At 35.2% G+C, this 25,174-nt stretch overlaps 3 protein-coding genes across 3 annotated transcripts; 1 reads left to right on the top strand and 2 right to left on the bottom strand.

The window, feature by feature from the left end:
- Positions 1–454: 454 nt before the first annotated feature.
- LOC140986896 (nuclear pore complex protein GP210) lies at positions 455–10,153 on the bottom strand. Its single transcript, XM_073455289.1, is given in 9 exon segments — positions 455–3,501; positions 3,504–3,614; positions 3,617–3,690; positions 3,692–4,008; positions 4,010–5,079; positions 5,082–5,632; positions 7,691–9,050; positions 9,498–9,763; positions 9,882–10,153. Coding segments are annotated over 9 exon segments (5,838 nt in total). The 5' UTR covers positions 10,052–10,153; the 3' UTR covers positions 455–1,582.
- Positions 10,154–18,990: 8,837 nt separating this feature from the next.
- On the top strand, positions 18,991–20,630 carry LOC140986895 (putative F-box/LRR-repeat protein 8). Its single transcript, XM_073455288.1, has one exon. The coding sequence runs from the start codon at positions 19,042–19,044 to the stop codon at positions 20,446–20,448; it is 1,407 nt and encodes a 468-aa protein (XP_073311389.1). The 5' UTR covers positions 18,991–19,041; the 3' UTR covers positions 20,449–20,630.
- Positions 20,631–21,262: 632 nt separating this feature from the next.
- Positions 21,263–23,884, bottom strand: LOC140986714 (uncharacterized). Its single transcript, XM_073455041.1, has 13 exons — positions 23,776–23,884; positions 23,522–23,668; positions 23,201–23,305; positions 22,995–23,078; positions 22,811–22,926; positions 22,617–22,718; positions 22,418–22,531; positions 22,272–22,325; positions 22,114–22,180; positions 21,970–22,023; positions 21,804–21,878; positions 21,692–21,727; positions 21,263–21,604 (listed from the first exon to the last, which is right to left on the bottom strand). Exons 1-13 carry the CDS (start codon positions 23,878–23,880, stop codon positions 21,491–21,493), a joined length of 1,173 nt encoding a protein of 390 aa, XP_073311142.1. The 5' UTR covers positions 23,881–23,884; the 3' UTR covers positions 21,263–21,490.
- Positions 23,885–25,174: the final 1,290 nt, after the last annotated feature.

Here is a 25,174-nt window from a genome sequence, read left to right as displayed (position 1 = left end):
AGAGAAATTATTTTCTCGATATACTCGGGTTGGGAGTGTGAGAAATATTGAGTGTATTGGTGTATACACTTGTTGTAATATTTCTTCAAGTTTACAAGAGTTGCAGTGCTCCGTGGACGTAGCCTATATTGGGTGAACAACGAAAATCTTTGTGTTCTTGTTGGTTATTTTATTCCGCATTTTTGGGTACTATTATCATCGTGATTGGCATCGCTTCGGGGGTGTAATTTCCCAACAAAATTCTCCTATTCCTTTTTCGATACTTATTATCGTTGATAACTTGCTGCACTAAATTCGTAGAAGACTCGATAATAACCACCAAAAACCAAAAAATGCCATTAACAAATTCGATATTATAAATTATAATAGATGAATTATTTGGATAATATATTATAAAATTAATTTAAAACCTTTTTTAAAAAAATAAAATTAATTTAAAACCTAAAACAAATACTAATGTGTGAATAAATTATTTATTAATTCAAGTTGATTATGAATCACACAACAAAAGTATGTGACAATACACTAGATTCAGATTATGCCTCTCCTCAAAACCCCTACTCTCTTCCAATAATTTTCACGAACTAAGAAACATGAACCAGTAAATAAAGTAATAGACAATTCAATTTTGCAAAGAACCTGTGATACTATTGCCGCTACCATAGTCACATCATGTCCACAATCGCCGTCACCATATCCCGCATAACTCTCACCAGGCTCACCATATTTGTTACCAAACAGAGGTGATAAAGTTTCCGGATTATGTTTCAAGATAACCTCAGTATCGTAAACGTGCTTGGGGATTCGCCTCACCTGTGTTCCCCCTGCAAAGCCTTGGCTTGGGCTTGTTTCCATATTTTTGTGAAACTTAAGGGTTCAACGGCATCGCCACTGCTTAATGCTTCACAAAACGAAAAAAAGAGATAGCGAGAAATCATCACAATGATTAGCACCAAAACCACCATATCCCTTCACTACACATTTTCTAATTCCTATATCCTCCACCAAACCAGCTGTATAGTTTCTCTGACACTTGCAAAGTGGCGGCAGAGGTTTTGGGTTCTTAGCTTTTACATTCTTGACGCCAACATAATAAAGAGGCAATAGGTGATCACACCAAGGTGAATAGATGGAAATAAAGCACTATCTTTAACTTTTAACATTTCTCAACTGAAAACCAGCCAAAACTTTGTACCAGTACAAGACGATCTCATCTTTCCTCACTGTCGAGCAGTAAATATGTATTACAAGACACTTGATCATCAGGTCTATCATGGTAAATTAGCTCAATATACTAGTAAATTTCCACATCTTATCTGCATAAAGATAAGCAAAAAATAGTGGGAAATGTTCAACAATTAAATCGAAAAAACTACTAGATGAAGGTAACTCACCTAATCCACAAAGGCCATTAACATGTGTAAATGTGTAATCCTTATGTCCTACAAAATTGTACAAGGAACATATAATATGACATTAAGTTCACACACACAGACTGTTATGAAATGATGGCCCTTACATGTTAGTTTACAAGATGAGGCAAGGCGGCTTAAAATACACTGCAAATTTTACTCGATGCGAGCTAATATGTATTTTGAGGATTGATTCTCCCCCTGAAGTCTTGCCTGTAATATGGAGTTTCATCCAATATCCCCCGAACATAGTCTATGAACGGCTGTGGTGTCCGAGGAGATTGATCATTTACAACGGCAGGGCTAGATCGGTCAGGAGTGACAGGTGCTTCCACGCTTGGGGTGCCAGAACGAATAATGGGTTCTGATCTATCAGGTTTGTCAAGGCAATATATCAGGAATGTCACATTTAATATCAATAAGAAGAAAATAGTCACTACACCAATCCATGAAGTGACAACTGCTGTTTTGACCACTGCTTTTCTCTCCTCAACTTCAAAACTAACATAAATTTCAACACTTTGGCCCGTTGCTGGGAGTGAGAGGATGAGTTGATCTTCAAAACTCTCGCCTCCAAGAACTTTGACCTCATATCGCACATGCTTCCGTTCCCCGGAATCTACCCCCTCCCTGATGGGTCTAATGGAAAGGCGATCCCTGTCACACCAATTGATCTTGATATCGGTATTCCCGATAATGGTTACAATCCTCTTGTTTGATTCTGGTGTCATGTTAAGATGCAATGAATGTTGGCCCATTTCAAGTACGGTAAAGCCACCAATAAAAACAGCGGATGCAGAACAAGAAATATGATGGTTTCCTTTGAGTGAAGCTCTGACAGAAACTGATGTATGATGTCCGGTATCTCCCAAGTTGGGAGTTGATCGTGCCAAATGTTCTGGAGAATAAGGGAAAAACAAGCAATACAGATTATCAGTGTCAAGATCCTTCCATGGCTTAGAAAATCCAATGTGAGGAGGGTCGACTGCACACTCAAACAAGGATAGAATGTTGTTTCCGACAGCTTCATGAAGGTCCGAGTAAGCATCACTAAATTTTAATGTGAAGGCGTATCCCTTCAGTTGAAATGGCACATTTGTAAGTACCTATTTTGGAGGCTCAACCAACACAGTATTTGTCTCCAACACAGTAAACTGAGTGCTAAGATGCAAACTTGAACTCTTGAAGTTAACATGGGTTTGACCTGCTCGTATAGCTTCAGCTTTTCCAGATAGTCTCTCCACAGATACAATACTCGCATTGCCACTAAACCACTGGCCTGAATTTGAATCCCCGAAGCCCTTAATGCCAAAATTAAGGCTGGTTCCTTGGTGCATGATTGGATTATGAGGATATAAGAGTGGCCCGACAGAAATCAGAACATATTCTGATTTCTGAGGATTATTGATGAAGGATATCTGTAAAAGGGCTACCCCTTGGCTTTTTGCTAGAATATGGATGCCCCCATTTTGATAGCTGCTGTCAATTGAGATAACATAAGGATTGTTGGTTTCAGCTTCCAACAGCGTAACATTATGAGCCTCGTGAAATGTATTTCCAAGAGCATCGTGATATTTGATTGGAATATCAAGCTGTGCACCCATGGGTAGCGCGTGGACAGGAAACTCATCTGTCACAATTCTTATTTGAGCAACCTCGGTAATCTTCACACAAGAAGCAACCTCAGTTCTCTCAGTAGACCTTTCTTTCGCTTGGATGCACACAAGATTGTCAAATCCCTTTGTTATGATTTTAGCACCTTTGATATGTATTGCAGCATCCTGCACCTCCTCAGTCTTCCTATTGTAATGCCCTAACAGAGAATACGCAATTGCCAGTTTATCACTTTGTGGATCCCTTTTGTTGTACCCATGAGAAAATAAAGGTAATAAATCTGATGATGTATAATGAGGAGGAAGGATCCAGATCATTGGTGATCCAAGAGCAAGTGGAAGATCAGAGACCACCCACAGTAATCTAGATGCACTATAAAACACAGACTTTGAAAATGAATTCGATAATCTGGTATCACAGGAGAAAGAAACAGTAACATTTGTCTTGCCAGCAGATAATCCATACATAATTTGATAAAGCTACTCTTTTTCTTGTTCAAGGAACCAGAAAGAATATTTCTTAAACCGTCATGCTCTACTTCTGGTGCTTGATTTGCCACATGAAAATTCAGAATCTTCTTTCTTCCACAGTCCAATTGAAATATTTACAAAGCCCGTAAAAGGAAAATAAATTTCCTTCCGACAGAGAAGAATGTATTTGCATCAACAGCAAGTTGTTCACTCTGAACATTCAGAATCGCTGAAGGAGAAATCCCAACTTTAACAGAGCCGTATTCTTGACAACGCAAGAAATCACCAGTATTGTATATTGTGACAACTACTGTACTGTTCCCAGGAGAAATGGCTGAGAGTCGGCCTGAAGACTTGTGAACCCCTGCAGTCAGACCGTCTATACTCGCATATTGAGCATGTGTACCGAGTTTAGGAACACCTCATACAGAGAGCACAAAAGATGCACCGGGTACTAGGAATATATCACTGGGATGTATTCTTGGTGGGGCATAGATTTTCACTTTGACTGGGTTCGCTCACAATTTCAAGTCCAGAATGTTGGACAGTACTAAGATGAATAGTTGTCACCCCAAGATGAGTACTGCGGATGGTGAAATTCGGCGCATGCACATACCCATCTCCCACAAATGCAAAATCATAATCCTCCACAAGCTCAACCATATCGTCTTCAATATGAACACGGATATTCATGTAAATGAACTCAGAAGAGTCAAAGCTCCACCCCTCCCCAACCCCGGCCAAAAAATGTAGAGACTGCATATTTCCTTCCATGATGCTTATATATTCTCCAGTTGTAATATTTAGCCACTCAATATCTGCAACTTGGACTTCAGAAGATGCAACAAGTGGAGGAACAAGACCAATATCATGAACAGTCACAAGTGCAGACCCCAAGCTTTTAGGAGCCAACATTAAATGTTGACAATGATGAGCTGGAGTTTTTTGTATAATGCCCACAATTTGAGTATCATTTACCATAGTATCCAAGAAGCAGCTCCCTCCACTGATTGAGAAATTCAACCTGGCATCATAACTGAAAAACAACAAGCTAAACTCTAGACTAACTCTAAGAGTAGAAACGAGTTGCAGTTGGATTGAATATGTCAGATTATTCATTGAACTTTCAGGCATCCTGGTAAAATCATGATGGCCAATAGAACCGATGAAGGAAACAACCGTAGCGCAAATGGTGCACAGTCCAGATGAATTTTTCAAGATTAAAAATCTCTCCCAACTGGATTTTGCTGTTGATGAACTGTAGGCATCATTTATAAATACCATCCCTTGACATCCAATAAGTTCCCACCTTAAATCGAGAGAAGATGAATTTGCAAATGGTTTTCCAGAATCACTAATACCAACTGAGGACACTCGTATTCTCCGTCCATTGGCAACTGTAATTGGAGATACACGAATTCCTACTGGTGTACGGTTAGCCTGAACAGCAGATTGTAAAATTTGAGGTGCATTCAAAGCTTCATCAGCTTTTATTACAATGGTAGATGGAAAACTACATGCAAATGATAACTGTACTTCCGCTATAGCAGGCAAAGGATGACCTTTTCCAACTAAGTTACCACACTAAAAATGAGTTTAAAAGTCCCCAAACTTTCACATACTATTCTGTATGCATTACCATTGCTGGTTGGTATTTGATAAATGAACACTCTATCTTTCACATGCAATTGATGTTCATCTGAACCTTCCACCGTTCCAATATATTCAATATCTTGATCCCACCTTTCTGGTCCCCCTTTTAACATTATATCCATGTGTGTCCCAGGGACAAGATATAGATGATCCAAATTACTTAACTGATTCTGTGACTTGGCGTGAACTAAGTCAAACCAATAACCACCAAACTGGTTCCCATTGCTCGCCTGATGCACTATGAGAGGTAAATATGCTGCAATACTAGAAGACGCTTTCAAAACAACGGGGAATATACTAGTCTGGTCAAAATGTTGATTTTCTTTAGTCAATGTTGCATGCACCGCAGAGCGACCATGATTAGATGCATAAACAAGGGTCCAAGCACATGGAGGACCATGTGATAAGGATTTGAGTTCAACATCTTCCTGCTTGTTTGGAAAAACTAAACCAACAGTTCCAATGACATTTATAAAAGACTCACTGTGGGGACCCGGACGCTAATTCCAATTTTAATCGTTCTTAGGAATTATTCAATCAATTGTATAACAGGGTCTAAATTTTTTTTTTTAAATGCAAAGCGGAAACGTAATGTAAATCAATCCGAAATACATAATAAATATAAACATACAAATCATGTATTGTCTACGATAATTCAACTAGGTTCAACTACATATCAGTGTTGAGTCCTAATTTAATTTTGGGCCCGGATCTCCACGCTATCTAGTCCAGCCTCGTTCTCTTCTTGACCCTGATCCTGTCCCACATGTTGTCATGCACACATACAAACAAGACAACAACCGGATAACTCCGGTGAAAATTACATTCTCAGTATAAATCATGTATACATGCAATCATATAAACAATATAAAAGCATATCACAGGCATTCATAACATGTATCAAAATCAGAAATATGAATCAAATATTCATCGCATGTATCAATATCCGAAACATGAATCAATATCAATAATAAATTATATTCTAAAGATGTACCATAATCAGGAACATAAATTCACTATCAAGCAATGAATCACTCTCCGTGATTCTCAGACTCAGACTCGACTCAGTCCTAATCTAGGGATCCCGATCTGAATAAGAACATACACCCACCTACACTCGCGATCGGGGTGGTGGTACGTTCTTATTCACGAACTTTGGCCCTTTCCATATCGAACATCAGTAATAGAAGCAACTCCAATTCTATCCACTTCGATATGACCAAACGTCTGATGTCCTGACCTATCCGTCAAAGACTATGGCACTTCCGCCATACACTATCATGTGACAAAGTGCAATGGGCCAATGACGATTCCTCACTATCCGGCCCTTCTGTCACAAGACCAATCATTTAATACCTGCTATCTATAAATCAATAGAACAAGCATATCAATTCATTCATTCATTGCAAATATCAATGCAATAGAATAAAGTATGTGATTTAGGGAAACTCGAGTAAAACCTCACTCGAGTTGTGCAATCCCAACTCAACATTAATTTATACCTTTATCTTCTCCGTTTGACGAAGTCGAAGTCTCGAATTCAACTCTCTCCATACCCAATCTGGCAATGACAATATCGAACAGGCACAATATCAATATATAACTCTATTCAATATCTGTTCAAATCAATACTCAAATCAAAACACAATCTTATCAATGTCACGATACAACAATACAATTTCAATCAATACTGAATCTGATCAATATCATTCTACTGACGTTTCGACGGCATAATAATACAGTCTCGATAACCCCGTCACTCTCAACATCACAGATATACTAACCAAACTCATAATCAATAACAATACAACTCTGATATCGAATCTCAATCAAATCAACTCCGAAAATCATAACAATTACATAATCAATCTGTTCTTCGGTCTGACTTCAAATATACGATGTCTACTATATCAGAAACACCATATATGAATCATATCCGTTTCTGACAATACCATAAGTTCCGATCATAGCAAAACGTAAGAAAACTTACGTCCAGTTGTAGCCTACGTCGATAGGAACACAGTACTGAAGTCGGATTTCAAATCGGACGGACGGATCTTTCGTAAATCACAAATCTACACGATAAAAGGCGTAAGGATATTTCTCGGAGCTTCTCGATTCCTCTTTCTTCGAATTCCTCCAGGATGAATTTCGATTTGTACATATATATATATATACATACATCCGGTTGCATGCAATTGAAACGTGGCACAATTTCATCAAACTTAGGTGGCGCTCGGGCGGTTAAACATCACCGCTCGGGTGCGGAATGTTCTGCCCGGATGCTTAGCTATTGTCCATTGGCGCTCGGGCGGTTATAAATTACCGCTCGGGCGCCGCATCTTCTGCCCAAAACATATACTTGTCGAACCATGGCGCTCGGGCGGTCAAAATCTACCGCTCGGGCGCCGATAGTTCTGTTCAAAACTTGTGTAAGTCATATACTTGGCCCAATCCGGTCTTGGACTGATCCGTCTATAATCACATCTATTCACAATCAAGAATCTCAGCTTAACAGAATCAAAATCTCGGGCATTACACTCACCTTCAGTTCTCCATTTCACCAAATACCTGAAAGCATCACATGCATAGAAGTAGGATCCACCTGGTGCCTTTAGTGTCATAGAAACATGAAGATATGTTCCAACAGAAGTCTCCACAGGAAATCCAGGAAGCATAGCCATTGAAGAGGGCAACGTAACTTCAACAACCACTTCATCATAATTCAATGAATCAAAGATAGACATTGCTCGGATAGTTGCTTTTCCTGGCTTTTTTGCCTGAACAATTCCAAAAGCCGAAACAGACACAGCAACCACATCTGACGAAAACCATTTATAGTCACTGGAAGACATTGCGCAACCTCCACTTGCTTCCAACTCCAAATCCTGATACACACCAGGGACCCACGGGAGGATAATACTGTCGGAAGCACCAATCTCTCGTTTAATCGTGAATTTAACTTCATCACAGACCATGACTTCTTGAACAACCTTAAGAACTTCTATTCTCATTTCATCTCCACTGTTGTAAGCCAAAGTTGCAGTCAGCCTTCCCAATCCACATAAATTTGCATTAAGGATTCTATAATTCGGTTTGTTTATTATAGCATATGATACTGGAAAAATATTCCAGAACTCATTGCTATCATGAATTTCAATATCATCGCTTTCTGTTATGTAAATTTCTTGTGCCCCAGGTCCCGGCGAGAAAACGTTCACCTCAACGAGATATTGTCTGCCATAAACAACATACCAGCGTGATACAGAGAGAATGGGCCTAGTGCCCTCAGAAAGATCTCCGTGTAGAGATAGAAGGGATATAAAAAACAACAAAGAATCAGGCAAGACGGCATGAAGAGATGATGTCTGCATGTGCCCAACAACCCTAGCATCATCAACAACGACTGTGGTCATCCCTATGTCCAATGCATGAACTTTAAAAATTTCGCTCTCCACCTGAGCAACTGAAGAATTCAAAACTGACCATTGATGGAAAAGAGAGGGCAAACTTACGAAATGTGGACTATTATTACGAATAACCTTCAGATTGTAATTGACAACATCATCGATATGAACAAAAACACGTGATGGAGGATCCAATGACATTGCTTCTGCAACAGTCAAAACAAATTTATCTTCCAAATGCATGAATGATGGTTCTAGCAAATGAACAGAAACTATCTTATGACCAATTCCAGTGCCTTTCACTACAAACAGATCCGAATATACACCACTGTCTTCAAGCTTAACCTCGATGTCCAAGTCGCCACACAAGCCACCACAATCGCTCAATGGAGATTCCTTCAAAGGAACATGGATAAGGTTATGAGGAAATCCATCAATTTCAGGCATCAGTCGCCAACTGAATCGCAGGCCCGTCAATGAGGAAAATACATTTTCTGTGTATCAGAGATAGAATGAGAAAATAAATTATGACAGTACACAAAACAGAGAAACGAGCACTTTCGCACGCGGAAAACACATGTGGACTCGTTGTGCAAGAAATGTTAACAAAATGCAGCAGTATGCAACAAAAAGATAAAAAGCCACACGAGCCAATGACCTCCTCATGGCTTTCGATCTCCTCTCATATCATTATTTTCATAAAAAATGAAGCTTATGATTCTGACCAAGGAGTACTCTAACAACTTGAAAATTTTGAAATTTACTGTACTTCAAAATAAACCAACCCCCACCCCACCAAAAAAAGAAAAAAAAAAGCGTTGCTTACACATGAAACTCGAAATATGTGTAAAAGAATGTGCCGAAAGAGAATAAAATGGAAGAGAGAGGGGAAAAAAGCCACGCATTCCAAAAGTGACGAGCCAGTATATTTTCAGCATTACCTTCACTATCAAAGGCCCGAACACGAAGAGTAGCCAACCCGTCGAGGTCAAGCTTGATGGAGTTATGAAATATCTGGATCCTCGAGATAGCGTCAATGTAAACCTTGCAGCGAATCACCATTCCAGAGTTCAAATCAGTTGCGTAAACAGCAGTCTCCTTTCTCCCGCCATATGGAGCAATGGAATTCAATCGGGCACTCTTCGAGCAACGACTACTCGAATTGTACTCCGGAAACACAGATAAAATGTCTTGGTGATCCCATGACCTAATCAAGCACCAAACAAACACACAACTCATAACCAAAACCAGCTACTTCTCACCACACAAGAAGACATAAACATGAACCCAGGAGTTGGATTCAACATAGTGGATGTACAACGTACCATTTGAAGCAACCGTCGCTGCCTTGAAGTCTGTATTCAACTGGGTAAGTCATTTTGGGAGGCAAGAGTATGTTAACATCGGCAACGTGAGGGCCGGAGCTCGACAACGATTTCGCATGATGCAGCAGCAGGAGGAGAGCATAAAGCAGAACTGGAGCAAATGGTAGCATTTTTCTCAGGTGAAAATCGAGGAAGAGAGGTGATCATCAGGTGAAGAAGAAATTTTGGAAACTAGGGTTTTAGTGCGCGGGGTTTTGGGGCGGAAATATGGAAATTTCTCTGGAAAAACGATATATGTATAATTATTATAGCTATAATAATAATTATCTTGAATTAGTATTCTTTTATTATCTAAATTTGTCTGATTTTCTATTTTTGTTAGTTCTCTTCAGAAAATGAAATTAGTGAAAATTTAATAATTAATATAATATTTAAATTTTATTTATTATTTTTTAAATAAATTAGTTCTAAAAAAATTATTTATTTATTCAATCATTTTAATACTATATTATTAATTAATATATAATGAGGACATTTTAGTAATCATAATATAATTAACAAAAATAAACAATTAATTTAAAATCATATCAAACATCATATAAATTATCACACTGTGTTATTTATCTTTTTATTTTATTTTATAATCACTCTTATTATATACGATTTACTTATCAAATCATACAAATCAAACAATGACGTAGGGTTTTAATCGTGGAGAGGGTGTTTTGTTGAAAAAATCATTCTCATCGTTGATATTGTCCAAAATTGGATACATATCTTTGTATATGGCATCAACATGCATAATGAGTATTTATCAGCAGTGCATCTTTTTCATAATTAATACTAGTGCACCAATGCACGCGTTTGCGTGCTTGTATAATATTTTTTATAATTTGTTTTATTTATATTTAAATGAGGATCAAAATATAATTATAAGAAATAGTGAAGGACTACACTGTAATTTTGATATATAAATTAAAAAATAAATTGAAAATTAAAAGAATAAAAAAATGACCTTAGTAAGAATTGAACCTCTAACCTAAACCTCAAGAAACAATGACTCTATCTGCTGAACTACATATAACTTGCATTAAAATTTTAACATTTTATTAATATATAGAATTATTAAAACAGACCATGACACCAAAGTTAGTTACTCTAAGTGTTTTGAACTTAATAAAATTATATAGATAGTATAGATTATTAGATTTTGTCTCGAGAGGGTGTTTGAGTTTGTCTAATAAATGAGTTTTGAACAGAGGTCAGAAGTTTTATTTCTCTTATCAACATTTTATCGGACGAGTTTGTCACACAGTTCGTACCCAACATGATTTAAAATGTCATAATTAGTTATTTTCACACAGCTCGTACCCAACGTGATTCATAAATTATTACATTAGTTATGAGGTTTATCAATGCGTACCAAAGTATAGCGGCAGCGAGTTTTCATGTCATTAGATCAAATTGAATTAAAAATATAAATCATGTATATTAATATTTTTGATGGGATGAGATTAGCATACTTTTTCAATTAAAAGTTAATGTTTAAGTTTTTGTTTTTTATTTTTATTTTATTTTAAATATAATTATTTATGAAAAAATAAGCATTTTTGATAGCATGCTAATCAAATTCAAGGTTAAATTTTCCCAAACACTTTTGCAAATTTAATGACTCGCAAAGCTCCGAAAACATGAATTTACCTGTCTATCTTTTTCTATCGTGCAATTTTTTTTAATCACTCTTCTCTTATTTATTATTTGATTGTATTTTTTGTGTGACCCAATATGTTACATGCATCGAGAAGTAACCAAATATATTATATATATAAAAAAATAATCATTTTAACATAGAGATTAATATTTTTTCCATGGATTGGACCGGTTCAGAGATTCATCTCAAAAATTGACTCACGACATAGTATTTTTGTATATTTTATATATATATTTTTTATAAAGAGACATATCCATTATGTCGTCTCTGTCATTTCCGATTATACCTTTACAATTCCTCTTGGATGATGATTCTTCTCATCTTGCAATTTGTCAGTCGTCCNAAAAACCTTATAGGCTTTTATACTTGTCGTATCCCTTACCGGGAGTGTGGGATGTCGTCTTAACATCCTTCCAGGATTTATAACAAGTTTTTGAAAAATTTATTTTTATTATTTCTGATCTTTATTATATAATAAGATTATATTATATATTAAATATATACACAATAAATAAATAAACAGTAAAATAAATATTATTACTTTTGTTATCTTTTTCTTCTGTTTTGTAGCTTGAAAAAATATGGAGGACTTTTAGAGCTTCGTGCTGATAACGTGTTGTGAAAAAGTAAAAATTTACGGTAAAAAGTAAAAATCTCAAACTTTTAAAATTATCACACTACACACTTTATAATATTTTTCTCTCAACTCAATTGTGTTTTTCTACACAAATGAGAGATCTATTTATAGAAAATCTTTACAAATAATTCAAAAATAAATTACATCATTACCTACATCATCACACACTCCTTTTTCAATATTTACAACTCTTATTTTCAACATTCAAATATTCAACACACATGTTTTAAATATTAATTTTCAACCGTTATTAAGATATTGCAAAAAATATAATATTAAAAAAATATCTAGCAACACTAAAAATAAGTTATTAAGATATTGCAAAAAATATAATATTTAAAAAATATCTAGCAACACTATAATATCTAGCACCACTAAAAATAAGTTATTGTTGTGAAAAAGTAAAAATTTACGGTAAAAAGTAAAAATCTCAAACTCTCAAAATTATCACACTACACACTTTATAATATTTTTCTCTCAACTCAATTGTGTTTTTCTACACAAATGAGATATCTATTTATAGAAAATCTTTACAAATAATCCAAAAATAAATTCATCATTACCTACATCATCACATACTAATTTTCAATATTTACAACTCTTATTTTCAACATTCAAATATTCAACACACATGTTTTAAATATTAATTTTCAACACTCCTCCTTGTAATGATGATCATAATACAATGATTGTCTTCATTACGTGTTTTTATACTGCCTTGTTAAAAACCTTACTAGGAAAAACTCATTGGGATAAAAACCATAGTAAGGGAAAAAGAGTGCAGTCACGTAAACTCCCCCTTATGTTGACACGAACAATTCTTCACAAATTTTGTAGATTGCGCATCCCAATATTATATATATACTTTCTGAATATTGTCGTAGGAAGTGCCTTTGTGAAGAGATCTGATGAGTTTTCACTTGATTGAATGTGACGAACATCAATACATTTATTCTTCTCAAGCTCCTTGGTGAATGCGAAGAACTTAGGAGGAATATGTTTAGTTCTATCGCTTTTTATGTATCCTTCTTTCATTTGAGCAACACATGCAGCATTATCTTCATATAGTATTACAGGCTTCTCGTCGAATGATAATCCATATGAGATTTTGATATGTTGGGTCATTGATTTTAACCACACACATTCACAGCTTGCTTCATGTAGTGCAATAATCTCGGCATGATTTGATGAAGTTGTTACGAGTGTTTGTTTCTGTGAACGCCAAGAAATTGCAGTGCCTCCACGAATAAATACATATCCAGTTTGAGAACGTGCCTTGTGTGGATCAGATAAGTATCCAGCATCGGCATAACCAATTATACTTGGATTAGCATATTTTGAATACAAAAGTCCCAAATCTGTCGTTCCTCGTAGATAACGGAATATATGTTTAATTCCATTCTAGTGTCTCTTGGTTGGATATGTGCTAAATCTTGTCAATAAATTTACGGCGAAAGATATATCAGGCCTTGTAAAATTTGTAAGATACATAAGGGCACCGATAGCATTTAGATATGGTACTTCTGGACCAAGAATATCTTCATCATCTTCACATGGACGGAATGGATCTTTTTCTATGTTTAATGATCCAATATCTTTCATTTCAAATTCTTCCTTAAAGTATGACACAACTTCATGAATTTCATTATTTGTTCCAATGATGTTTAAATCATCAACATATACAGCAATAATTACGCATCCGGATGTTGTTTTCTTAATTAAAACACAAGGACATATTGAATTATTTACATATCTATTTTTCATCAAGTGATCACTTAGCCGATTATACCACATTCGGCCAGATTGCTTTAACCAATATAATGATCTTTGTAATTTCACATAATAACATTATCTGGGTTTTGAACTTTGTGCTTCAGGCATCTTAAATCCCTCAGGGATTTTCATATATATATTACTATCAAGTGATCCATATAAGTAAGCTGTAACAACATCTATAAGACGCATTTCTAAATTTTCAGATACCGCCAAACTAATCAAATACCGAAACGTAATTGCATCCATCACAGGAGAATACGTTTCTTCATAATCAATTCCAAGCCTTTGAGAAAAACCTTGTGCAACAAGTCGAGCTTTATATCTTACTATTTCATTTTTCTCATTTCGCTTTCGAATAAAAACCCATTTGTATCCAAAAGGTTTTACACCTTCAAGTGTAAGGACTATAAGTCCAAAAACATTACGTTTATTTAGCGAATCTAATTCAACCTAGATGGCATCTTTCCATTTTATCCAATCCTGCCGATTTTTACATTCACCAAAAGATTTTGGTTCATGATCTTCATTATCATTTATGATGTCGATTGTCACATTATAAGAAAATAAATCATCAATTTCTTCTATATATTTTCTGTTCCATATTTTTCCAGTATTAGTATAATTGATAGAGATTTCACGATTCTTGTCAGTTTGTGGTTCTGACAGAACATTTTCATGATCATGTGTTTCTTCAGGAACATCATTCTCTATTTTGTGATCATTATGTGTTTCTTCAGGAACATCATTCTTTATTTTGTGATCATTGTGTTTCTCTATTAATTTTCTTTTTCGTGGATTTTTATCCTTGGACCCAACTGGCCTTCCACGTTTCAGGCGTTTAATGACATCATGAGTATCTTCAATTTGTTTCTTCGGAATTGCAATTCGAGCATGGGCATTTGCAGCAGGTATATATGATTTAGTTACCTCTTTTGTGTCTGCAAATGCATCTGGTATTTGATTTGTTATTCTTTGCAAGTGCATAATTTGTTGTACATCTTTTTCACATTGTTTTGTTCTTGGATCCAGATGTAACAATGATGATACATAGCATGTAATTTCTTTTTCGGTATGTTTCTGTTCTCCCCTTAATATTGGGAAGATTTCCTCATTAAAATGACAATCACCAAAACGTGCTGTGAACACGTCGCCTGTCTGAGGTTCAAGATATCGAATGATTGATGGACTATCATAACCGATATAAATTCCAATCTTTCTTTGAGGTCCCATTTTCTTTCGTTGAGGTGGTGCAATAGGCACATACACCATACATCCAAAAATACTCAGATGAGAAATGTCTGGTTCTTTACCAAATGCAAGCTGCAATGGGGAGGATTTATGATATGCACTTGGTCTGATGCGAATTAATGCAGAAGAATGTAAAATTGCATGTCCTCATATAGAAATAAGGAGCTTTGTTTTCATAATCATTGGTCTAGCAATCATTTGCAGACGTTTAATCAATGATTCAGCCAATCCATTCTGTGTATGGACATGAGCAACATGATGCTCAACAATGATTCCCATAGACATACAATAATCATTGAAAGTCTGGGAATCAAATTCACCAGCATTATCAAGTCTAATTTTCTTGATTGTATAATCGGAAAATTGATTTCTCAATTTTATTATTTGAGCAAGTAATCTTGCAAATGCAACATTTCGAGTTGACAATAAACATGCATGTGACCATCTGCTGGAGGCATCAATCAATACCATAAAGTATCTGAATGGTCCACATGGTAGATGGATTGGTCCACAAATATCACCCTGAATACGTTCAAGAAACATTGGTGATTCAGTTTGGATTTTGGCTGGTGATGGTCTTATAATAAGTTTTCCAAGAGAACATGCTTTACATTGAAACTTATTATTCTGAAAGATCTTCTGGTCTTTCAATAGATAACCATGTGTATTTTCTATAATTCTTCGCATCATTGTTGAACCAGGATGTCCTAATCGATCATGTCAATTGGTTAATATTGAAGAATTATCAACTACCATGTTTGATTCAATGGGACTTATATGTGTATAATGCAATCCAGTAGGGAGCATTGATAGTTTTTCAATCACATATTTCTTTCCTGATTTTTATGTGATAAGACACATATATTTCTCATTTCTTTCATTTATTGTTTGAGTATCATACCCATGAGAATATATATCATTAAAACTCAACAAATCTCTTTTCGATTGTGGTGAATACAAAGCATCATTGATAAAAAATTTTGTACCATTAGGTAACAAAATTTTTGTACCATTAGGTAATAAAAATTGTGCTTTACTACATCCTTTAATCAAGTCTACAGGACCTGATATTGTATTCACCATTGTTTTTGTTGGTTTTAGTTCCAAGAAATATCTTTTATCTCGGAGGATAGTGTGCGTTGTACCACTATCAGGTATGCAAACTTCAGCTTGGTTCATAGCATTTTCCATATTTGAACTTCAAAAAAATATGCAATGAAATAAAATTACTGACAATACATTTATAAAAATAAAATACAATACAATACATATTTAAAAATATAACACACTATAAAACATTATCATACGAGTACATGAAAAAATAAAATATTTTACATATTTATTCCACCAGCAAATTGATCATTGTCTGAGAAATCAATCAGAAAATATCCAGCATCAAAATGAGTTGAATCACTCAAAGGTTCACTGTGTTCAGCGAAGTTGGTCTCTTTTTCTTTCTCCTTTATTGATTCTTTATAAAGTTTGCAAAGGTGCTCAGTTGGTCTCCTTTTCACATTTCAAACCTTCATCAAGATGTCGGCGCAAAAATATTATTGCTTTTGCTTTTGCTTTTTCTTGTGATGAAGATATATCATTTTCTTTAATAGTCTCGCTTAGACCCAATGACTCAAGATGCATTTCTACATCGAGAGTCCATGACATATAATTTTTCCCCGTAATGTCGAGTGCAACAAATTCGAGCTTTGTCAAGTTTGACATGGTGGTAGTAAAAAAAATTATGATGCATTTTATTAGTTAATGAATATTGCAATACAAAGTAATGTATAAACAACAAATACAAGTATTTGTAAAAATAAAGAAAACACACGAGGAGGATATTCTCCGATAAATACAAGATTCGTGAGTAATATAACCAAAATAATTAAAAATAACCTTGAGAAAGCCATCTTCTTTTTTCTTCGAAAATTTAATGAAGAATAATTTTTAGATAAGAAGAGAAAGTTGGAGTGATTGAATGTGTTTGAGAGATCATATTTATAGGGCAAAAACTAGCCGTTTTGTTACCGTTTATGACCGTTGGTGTACAAAAAAAAATAAATGTATGTATTTGTATAATTTTATGGTAATAATATGGTGTATATAATATTAGTCATGTTTAAATAATTATGTATATCATATCACATTATTATAATGAGTTGTCATAAGATATTTTGTTTAAAAACCGTATAGGCTTTTATACTTGTCGTATCCCTTACCGGGAGTGTGGGATGTCGTCTTAACATCCTTCCAGGATTTATAACAAGTTTTTGAAAAATTTATTTTTATTATTTCTGATCTTTATTATATAATAAGATTATATTATATATTAAATATATACACAATAAATAAATAAACAGTAAAATAAATATTATTACTTTTGTTATCTTTTTCTTCTGTTTTGTAGCTTGAAAAAATATGGAGGACTTTTAGAGCTTCGTGCTGATAACGTGTTGTGAAAAAGTAAAAATTTACGGTAAAAAGTAAAAATCTCAAACTTTTAAAATTATCACACTACACACTTTATAATATTTTTCTCTCAACTCAATTGTGTTTTTCTACACAAATGAGAGATCTATTTATAGAAAATCTTTACAAATAATTCAAAAATAAATTACATCATTACCTACATCATCACACACTCCTTTTTCAATATTTACAACTCTTATTTTCAACATTCAAATATTCAACACACATGTTTTAAATATTAATTTTCAACCGTTATTAAGATATTGCAAAAAATATAATATTAAAAAAATATCTAGCAACACTAAAAATAAGTTATTAAGATATTGCAAAAACTTTTTAACAAATAGCATCGAGCCAACTTGTATTTATAAAATGCAAAAACTTGTGTGAGAAGGTCTCACGCATCGTATTTTGTGAGACAAATATCTTATTTAGGTCATCAATGAAAATATATTACTTTTTATTGTGAATATCGGTAAAGTTGATCCGTCTCACAGATAAAGATTCGTGAGATCGTCTCACAAGATTCCTACTCTTTATAAAATTATACAAAAAAAATTTCTCACTATTTTTCCCATGTCGAATTTTTATTTATCTAACAATTTATTTTAAGAATCTAATTTAACGATGAGATATTGCATATTACAAACTACCAAAATAATTTTATACTTTATTTTCGAAGAAAAAAATAATTTACAAAATTCGAAATCTAAAAGAAGAAATTAAAGTGGACGTTTCATTTCCTTTTCCATCACCAAACATTTTAATTTGTTTTGAGATGGAAAAGTTGGTCCTTCCCACGGCATCTTTATTCTCCACCAGAACACTCCTATCTCACAACTAATTAATTATTTAATAATTTTATATGTTATAAATAGACAGCGTTTTGGGCCCATAAAATTCTATTTACTTTTATTTTTAATTTATCACAAAAATATCTCAACCAATCAATTTCATAATATCAATTTCTGACATAATCTAATTTATGAAATCATATCATTTTTATCAAAAAAATATTAATTTTAATAATTTTTATAAATCAGATCAACTCATATCACATATAAAAATATTTTATCTTTTTTTAATAACATTATTTTAAGTTTGATTACAATTTTTGTTTAATTTTTTTTAAAAAAAAATCGAGTTAAATAAAAAAGAAAAAGACAATGTATTTAAAATTCGTGGTTTAGAAATTTATAATTTATTTAAAAAAAATAAAAATATATAATACCAACGAGGGGTAGCAACTATATTATATACTAGCAACTTTGTTGTATCGTAGACCAAATAATAAATAACAAGAGAGAGACTTTTATCGAACAATGGACACTCTTCTCTGCGATGAGCTTCTACAGGAAATCTTCCACCGCTTACGGCCGCCGTCGTTGGCCGCCGTATCCCTTGTCTCTAAGAGGTGGCGCCGCCTCCTACGTTCTTCTACCACCTCTCTTTCTCTCTATCTTCCCCCTCCATATGACCCCACCACCATCGCTTCTTTCTCGTCCTTTCTTTCCCAGCACCATTTTCTCACTAATCTTTCTATCGCCACCTCGCCACTCGCCGGAGTTGGTGACAATCTCTTGCTCTCTATCTCTGTTGCTTGCCCCAAGCTGCGCAAGCTCCGCTACTTGACCAATCCACTCTCACCCTTCTCTCTGGTTGTTATCTCGACTTCTTGTGCTCATCTTTCTTCTATTTCCGTCGCTCTCTCCAGACCCCTATGTTTTCATTGGCTTCGTTGTTTCAGTGGTCTGAAATGTCTTTCCCTATTTTTCACGAGCCCTGTGTCGGTGCTGGATTCTTATGGGGTTGAAGAAAAAATAGATGCTTTTGATGCGGAGTTAGGTTTGGATAATCTATCTTTATCTGGAATTGTGTCCGAGGATCTTGGCCTTGGGTTGCTCTGGAGAAATTGTAGGAACATTAAAAAACTGCAGCTCCAGAGCTGTGCGAGTTTGGGAGACTACGCTTGCGTTTCGGGTTTTGTGAAAATCTTGAAGGGTCTCCAGGAACTGGAGTTGAGGGCTTGTAGGAGTATAGTTGATGGGGTATTGCTGAAAGTGGCAGAGAATTGTGATTCTTTGGAATCTCTGCTGATTTATGATGGTGGCAGCCAAGAGGGTATTATGCAATTTATTAATCAAAGCAAATGCAACTTGAAAAGACTTGAATTAAGATTGCCTCTTGATCTTGATAACACTCATTTGATTGCTTTGGCTGAGAATTTGAATTTCAGGGGTTTGACAAGTTTAAGGTTGGAAAATTGCTGTCTTGTTACTGGGGATGGGTTGAAAGTTTTTGCGAGGACGATAGGTGTTAAGCTTGAGGAGCTCGCTTTGATAAATTGCGATGTGGTGGAGAGAGAATCTGGTTTATTGACCGCTTTAGGACAGGATTTAAAGAGACTGAGGAAGTTGGATTTATCTTTTAACGAAATGATGGTCGATAAGGAGCTAACTCTGATGCTCGCTTCATGTAATTTCTTGATTGAATTGAAACTTAGAGGCTGCCGTGGATTGACCGAGAAATCTGTGGCCTCAATGGTTAGGAGCTGTGAGAACTTGCAGAGTGTTGATATAACTTGCTGTGGAATTGAAATGGAGGGAGTTGAGTTACTTGTGCTAAAATCTAAGCGCTTGAGACAACTGGAAGTGGAGCAGAACAAACTTTCCGATACCGCCAGGATAGTAGCATCTAGTAAATTTATTGAGGTTGTGTGTCTCGATTGATGATTTGCTATAATAAATCTCGGGGAATTCGAAATTAAGTGCTCTGTTTATTGCTATGTATAGAAGAGGTACAAACGTACGTGGCCTAATTGACGTAGTTATATTTTCTTGCTTAATTGTGTATCATAAAGTGGTAAGCAAATTCTCCATCCTTCAAATAATAAAGGTTGCCTCTTGATTAATGCAACGTCTTCTACTTGAAAGGAATTCCACATAGCATATTTTTTTGTTCCGGCTAGATTTTAGCTCAAGATTAGTAATACTATCGATCTGAAGGAGAGTCCTGTCGGCTTTCTTGTCGGAATAATCAATTTGGATCCTTCACCGTGTATTTTGAACTGCAAGTTGTGTCTACCGAATTTTCTGTATACTGATTGAAAGAAGCCATCGTAAAAATGACATGATAGCTAAATCAGCACGCTTGAAGTCATTTAATTGTCACTTTTTTCTCTCCTGTTGGAAATGGAACACATTTAATTTAATTTCATTTTCAAGAATATGAAAGTTTTGGCTCGTCATTTAACCAAGCCAGACTTGCTTGTATCCATTCATTTGAATACTCGCAGAGTATTCCATGGTGTCATCTTATTCACCCGTCGCTTTCTCACCAGGTCATTGTTTCGTTTCTGGGACCAATTTTTTTGGTTCTATTTCGCGGGGCATGCTTGATTCAAGAATGTTACATTATTGCAAAGATTCTGTTGTTCTCTTGTATTTGGTTCATTGGAAGAACCCATAACTGTTAATCAATTTTTTGCCTGCATAGACCATTAGTGTTGAATGTTGAGATTTGTAGTTCTTTTTCTGAAAGGTGGAAACAAAATCCACTGGAGTTTGATATATTTGGATAAGAGTGAGATTCTAATTTGGACTTGAATAAAACAATAATGCAAGTCAGCCCGGACTAAAAGAAGTTGACCGAACCATAATCCGAAGGAGAGAAATTAATCATCAACTAGGAAGAAACAGAGAGAGCATGGCCGGCTTGTACATCTGCTACTATCAAAATCTGATAAGAGAGTGAATTTCGACAGTTTTTTTGTTATCTAGCCGTAGAGTTGGGTGGATCAATTCCCATTTCCTTGTAGTAGGCTTCTTCTGCAGCCGAAAGACGGTCTTGAAACATTGTCCATTCGTTTTTACACCTCTCATGTACCTAAACCAAAAGGATTCACTCAGTTACATGATGAATGAATGAAGAAAAAAAAGGCATTTTTAGGCTGCAGTTAGTTTCTATACGTACCCCTTCCCATGGTGTCTTGCCATTCTTGGCCTCACCCTGTTGAAATGAGTGTAAAACCAGAAATTTCACGTGCATCGATTCGCCTGACATTTTAGTATAATGTGTAGCATACCTGATTTCCAAGTGAAGGAATGGTATGGTGCACGATCCATTGAGAATCCACGACTCCCATCTTTTCACGAGCCGGCTTGAGGAACGACGCAGAAAGCACATAGTTAATCTCTATGAGTAAAGATGGACTGAACTTAGTTACTTTACGTAGCCTTTTCACTACTGACCTCCACACATTTCCTAAGCGCAAAATCAAGCCCCCATCCATGGACCAAGTCATTCTGTAGCAAATGGCATAAATGTTTCAGATTTCACTGTGTTTTCGGGGCTCGGCTTAGTTATAGAAAATGTTAAACTAAACGTTTATGTACCTGAATCATATGCCAGACACAGCGCCATGCTTCACGAGAAAACACCGGCGCCATGATCTCGACAAATCTGTACATAAAAGAAAAAGAAAAGAGCACGCCCTTCTTGGTGAGTAGAACTATTACATTATCACATTGCTAATATTTATTCGTCAACATACGCTGCACATGGCGGTAAACCCTCTCTGCACCAGTCTTGCTTTTCCTCTGCATCTCTGTGAAGAGGAATTATTAGATCCTAAGTGGTAAAGTTTCAACAATCATCTGGGACAAAATAATTCACGCTACACAATTTTGCTTTTCATACTTGTGAACTTCAGTGTCATTTCGTCTTCGCGTCATCTCCCATGTCATTCCACTATCTGGGGATAAACCGGGTTGCGAAATATCCAAACCATGCTTCTTCACAAGTTTTATATATCTGCAATGTAAGCATGTAATTTCAGCAAATATTTTCTCTTTAGTATCAGCTAAAAGATGGAAAGATATCAATTGTTTCTACTTACTCCTCAAAGCCAAAATTCTCCACGCCTAAATCTTCATCCCATATAAATATATAATCGTATGGTGCCACTATATCCGGGTGCAAAAAGCGCTTTGCATACCACCTTGCGAGAATGAAAATAATACGATCATACAGTTATCCGTTGCAGCAGGCAGTGTGGGAGAGACCATAAAAAAGACTCATCTTTATAGTTACCATTTAGTCTGCTTCCGCACACTCACGTGGATGGCTCTTTTCGACCACTCGAATTCTTCCCATTCACTTGTCCGATTATCATAGTGAAATAACAAAATTGTGAAGTTTTCTGTCAACTGTACAAATTCATGAATCAATGAAATAGAAATGGTAAAATTAGCACTAAAATGGAATCCCCTGTCACCTTCTTCACTGCAGCATCAATATTCATTTTCTGCTCCAATCCAACAGTAAAGGTCATTAGATACCTCGGTTTTATGATCAAATCCTGTGCCACAGCCATTCGTTATTTCGTATTTAAAAAAATAAGACTGTTATATCTTATCCTCTTATTCTAAACTGTGAAGCAAAAAATTGACCATTCCGATTACATTATGGCAACAAACACACCTCGTCAGGAACACCATATAATCTGCGCATATAAAAATCAGACTCGGCTACAATTACACCAGGTGGTAGTCTCTCAGCGCCTCGGGGATTTGTCGCGGCCCATATCTGCATAAAAATCATCAGAACAAGTTAGAAAATGAAGGGAAGCAAGCAGAAAATGTTCTTCATCTGTCTCTTAGCCAAACTAAAATTCGTATCAAAATAGACTTATGTCTTCAACTCACATAAATTCAAATGACAATTAATTATCATTACATACAAAACCATTGAGGAGGTGAAAAAATTTAAACCTCCTGATTTGCATATGAAACAAAAGGGTACCTTGGTATTGTTAAATCCATGTGAGATGCCTTTACGAACTTTAAGAGAAAACCACAGATTTAACAGCGTTTGAGTCGGGATATCAGGGTATTTGTCGTCAATGGCAGCAATGTCGGTGGAAGGAAAGATTCTTGATGACAAATGTGCCTATTGATCATCAAAGTTTTATGAAACAAAACATTTCTTCAAAAGCCTTTTACCGATCGAGACACAATTGTAACAAATCTATAAGAGGAAGAGTCGAATCCGCATGCCTTTGTGAATGAAAGTGCAGGAAAGGACACCCCTAAGAAGTAGCCAACTATGATCCCCACAAAAGTTGTAACTGTTAGCCTCATTGTTTCATTTGTTCTACTCATTTTCAAGCTGCAGCCAAAAGAAAGGAACGCAACCACATTATAATCAATCGAATCTGAACCAGAAGCCCGGACCAATGAAATTCAAAAAACTGAAATTTGATATGAAAATTGGCAAGCCCACCGGTCCCTGTCCACAGATGAACTTCATGAATGATTCATTCGTTAAATTAATCTAACTCGATGAACGATTCTAGAGCTTATGCAAGTAGAGTTACTTGGAAATAACGGTTCTTTTCCTGGGTGTTCCCATAGTAATCACTGTCTTTGCTTCCAATGAATAGTGACTTTCTCTCTGCATGGCAATCCAAGTCAAGGGTTCATTTCTTCAAGAACCATGCGCACGTTCACAGTGGTTTCTTCGACCCTGAAACATTGAAATCCGGATTTAAATCTAAATCCCAGTGCTTTTTTCTGGGATTTTTGAACTCTTCTTAAAATCATCATTAATTATCTGAAACAGTTGTCTTGGCCGCTACTAAAACACAACCCAAGATTCAAACTTTTTCCCACCGGCAATGAAGCCAAACATCAAGATTCAGTAAACGATACAAGTGGTGGTTGGTAGTTTGACTCTCACCTTTGGCGATTCAAATCACATTCACAATCCCATTGGCCCAAGTTTTTACGAATATAAAACAGGTCCAGGCTTCTGATTGTCGAAAATAATGACGCTGTAATGAGCCTAGATCACGCACAAAAGAAAAGGGGGAGAATCTTTTTCCCTTCACTGAGAACCGAGTTTCAATGGTGACAAATGGCAGATTCAGTGCTTAAACTATAAAAGAAAAGTTGGTCTTCATGAGAGATGGAGTATTGTGCAAAGTCAGAACTCAGAAGTCTTAACGAATCTAGATTTGTTTATCATTTATTATATTATTATATTATAAAAGAGTATGACACTCATTTATTACAATATATTTTTAATTTATTTTTATACTTTTAATTAGTAAAATAATCTTAAAAATTTTAAATTTGTATCTAATTTAGTTTAATAATAATAATAATTGGACTTAAAAGTAAATTAGATCGGGTGAATTGAATATTTTTTTTGGGATTATGTCCCAATTAATTCTTTTATGGTAGTTAATATATCAATTTGTCAATAACTATGTATATATGAAATCGAATCTCTGTTTGCTTGTATTTTGTGTACTAATTATTTATCAAATATTAGTCAAATCATTAATTATTTATTTCATATTAATCAAATAATTTTATTAAAAATTACAGCATTATCATTTATATCTTTATTATTATCTTTATTATTATTATTATTATTATTATTATTATTATT

Source organism: Primulina huaijiensis, chromosome 10 (genome assembly GCF_012295235.1).
Source record: "Primulina huaijiensis isolate GDHJ02 chromosome 10, ASM1229523v2, whole genome shotgun sequence".
In the NCBI taxonomy this organism is placed as follows: Eukaryota; Viridiplantae; Streptophyta; class Magnoliopsida; order Lamiales; family Gesneriaceae; genus Primulina; species Primulina huaijiensis.
This window is presented reverse-complemented; position numbering and strand designations above follow the sequence as displayed.

What these genes read in the sequence shown, in the direction of transcription:
- LOC140986714 (XM_073455041.1), bottom strand. Translation starts at nt 23,880, where the DNA reads ATGAGTAGAACAAATGAAACAATGAGGCTAACAGTTACAACTTTTGTG. An exon ending in TTGATGCTGCAGTGAAGAAG is followed by an intron (nt 22,927 to 22,994) that starts GTGACAGGGGAT and finishes GAATTTGTACAG; the next exon opens with TTGACAGAAAACTTCACAAT. An exon ending in TTCCTTCACTTGGAAATCAG is followed by an intron (nt 21,728 to 21,803) that starts GTATGCTACACA and finishes TCATTTCAACAG; the next exon opens with GGTGAGGCCAAGAATGGCAA.
- LOC140986895 (XM_073455288.1), top strand. Translation starts at nt 19,042, where the DNA reads ATGGACACTCTTCTCTGCGATGAGCTTCTACAGGAAATCTTCCACCGC.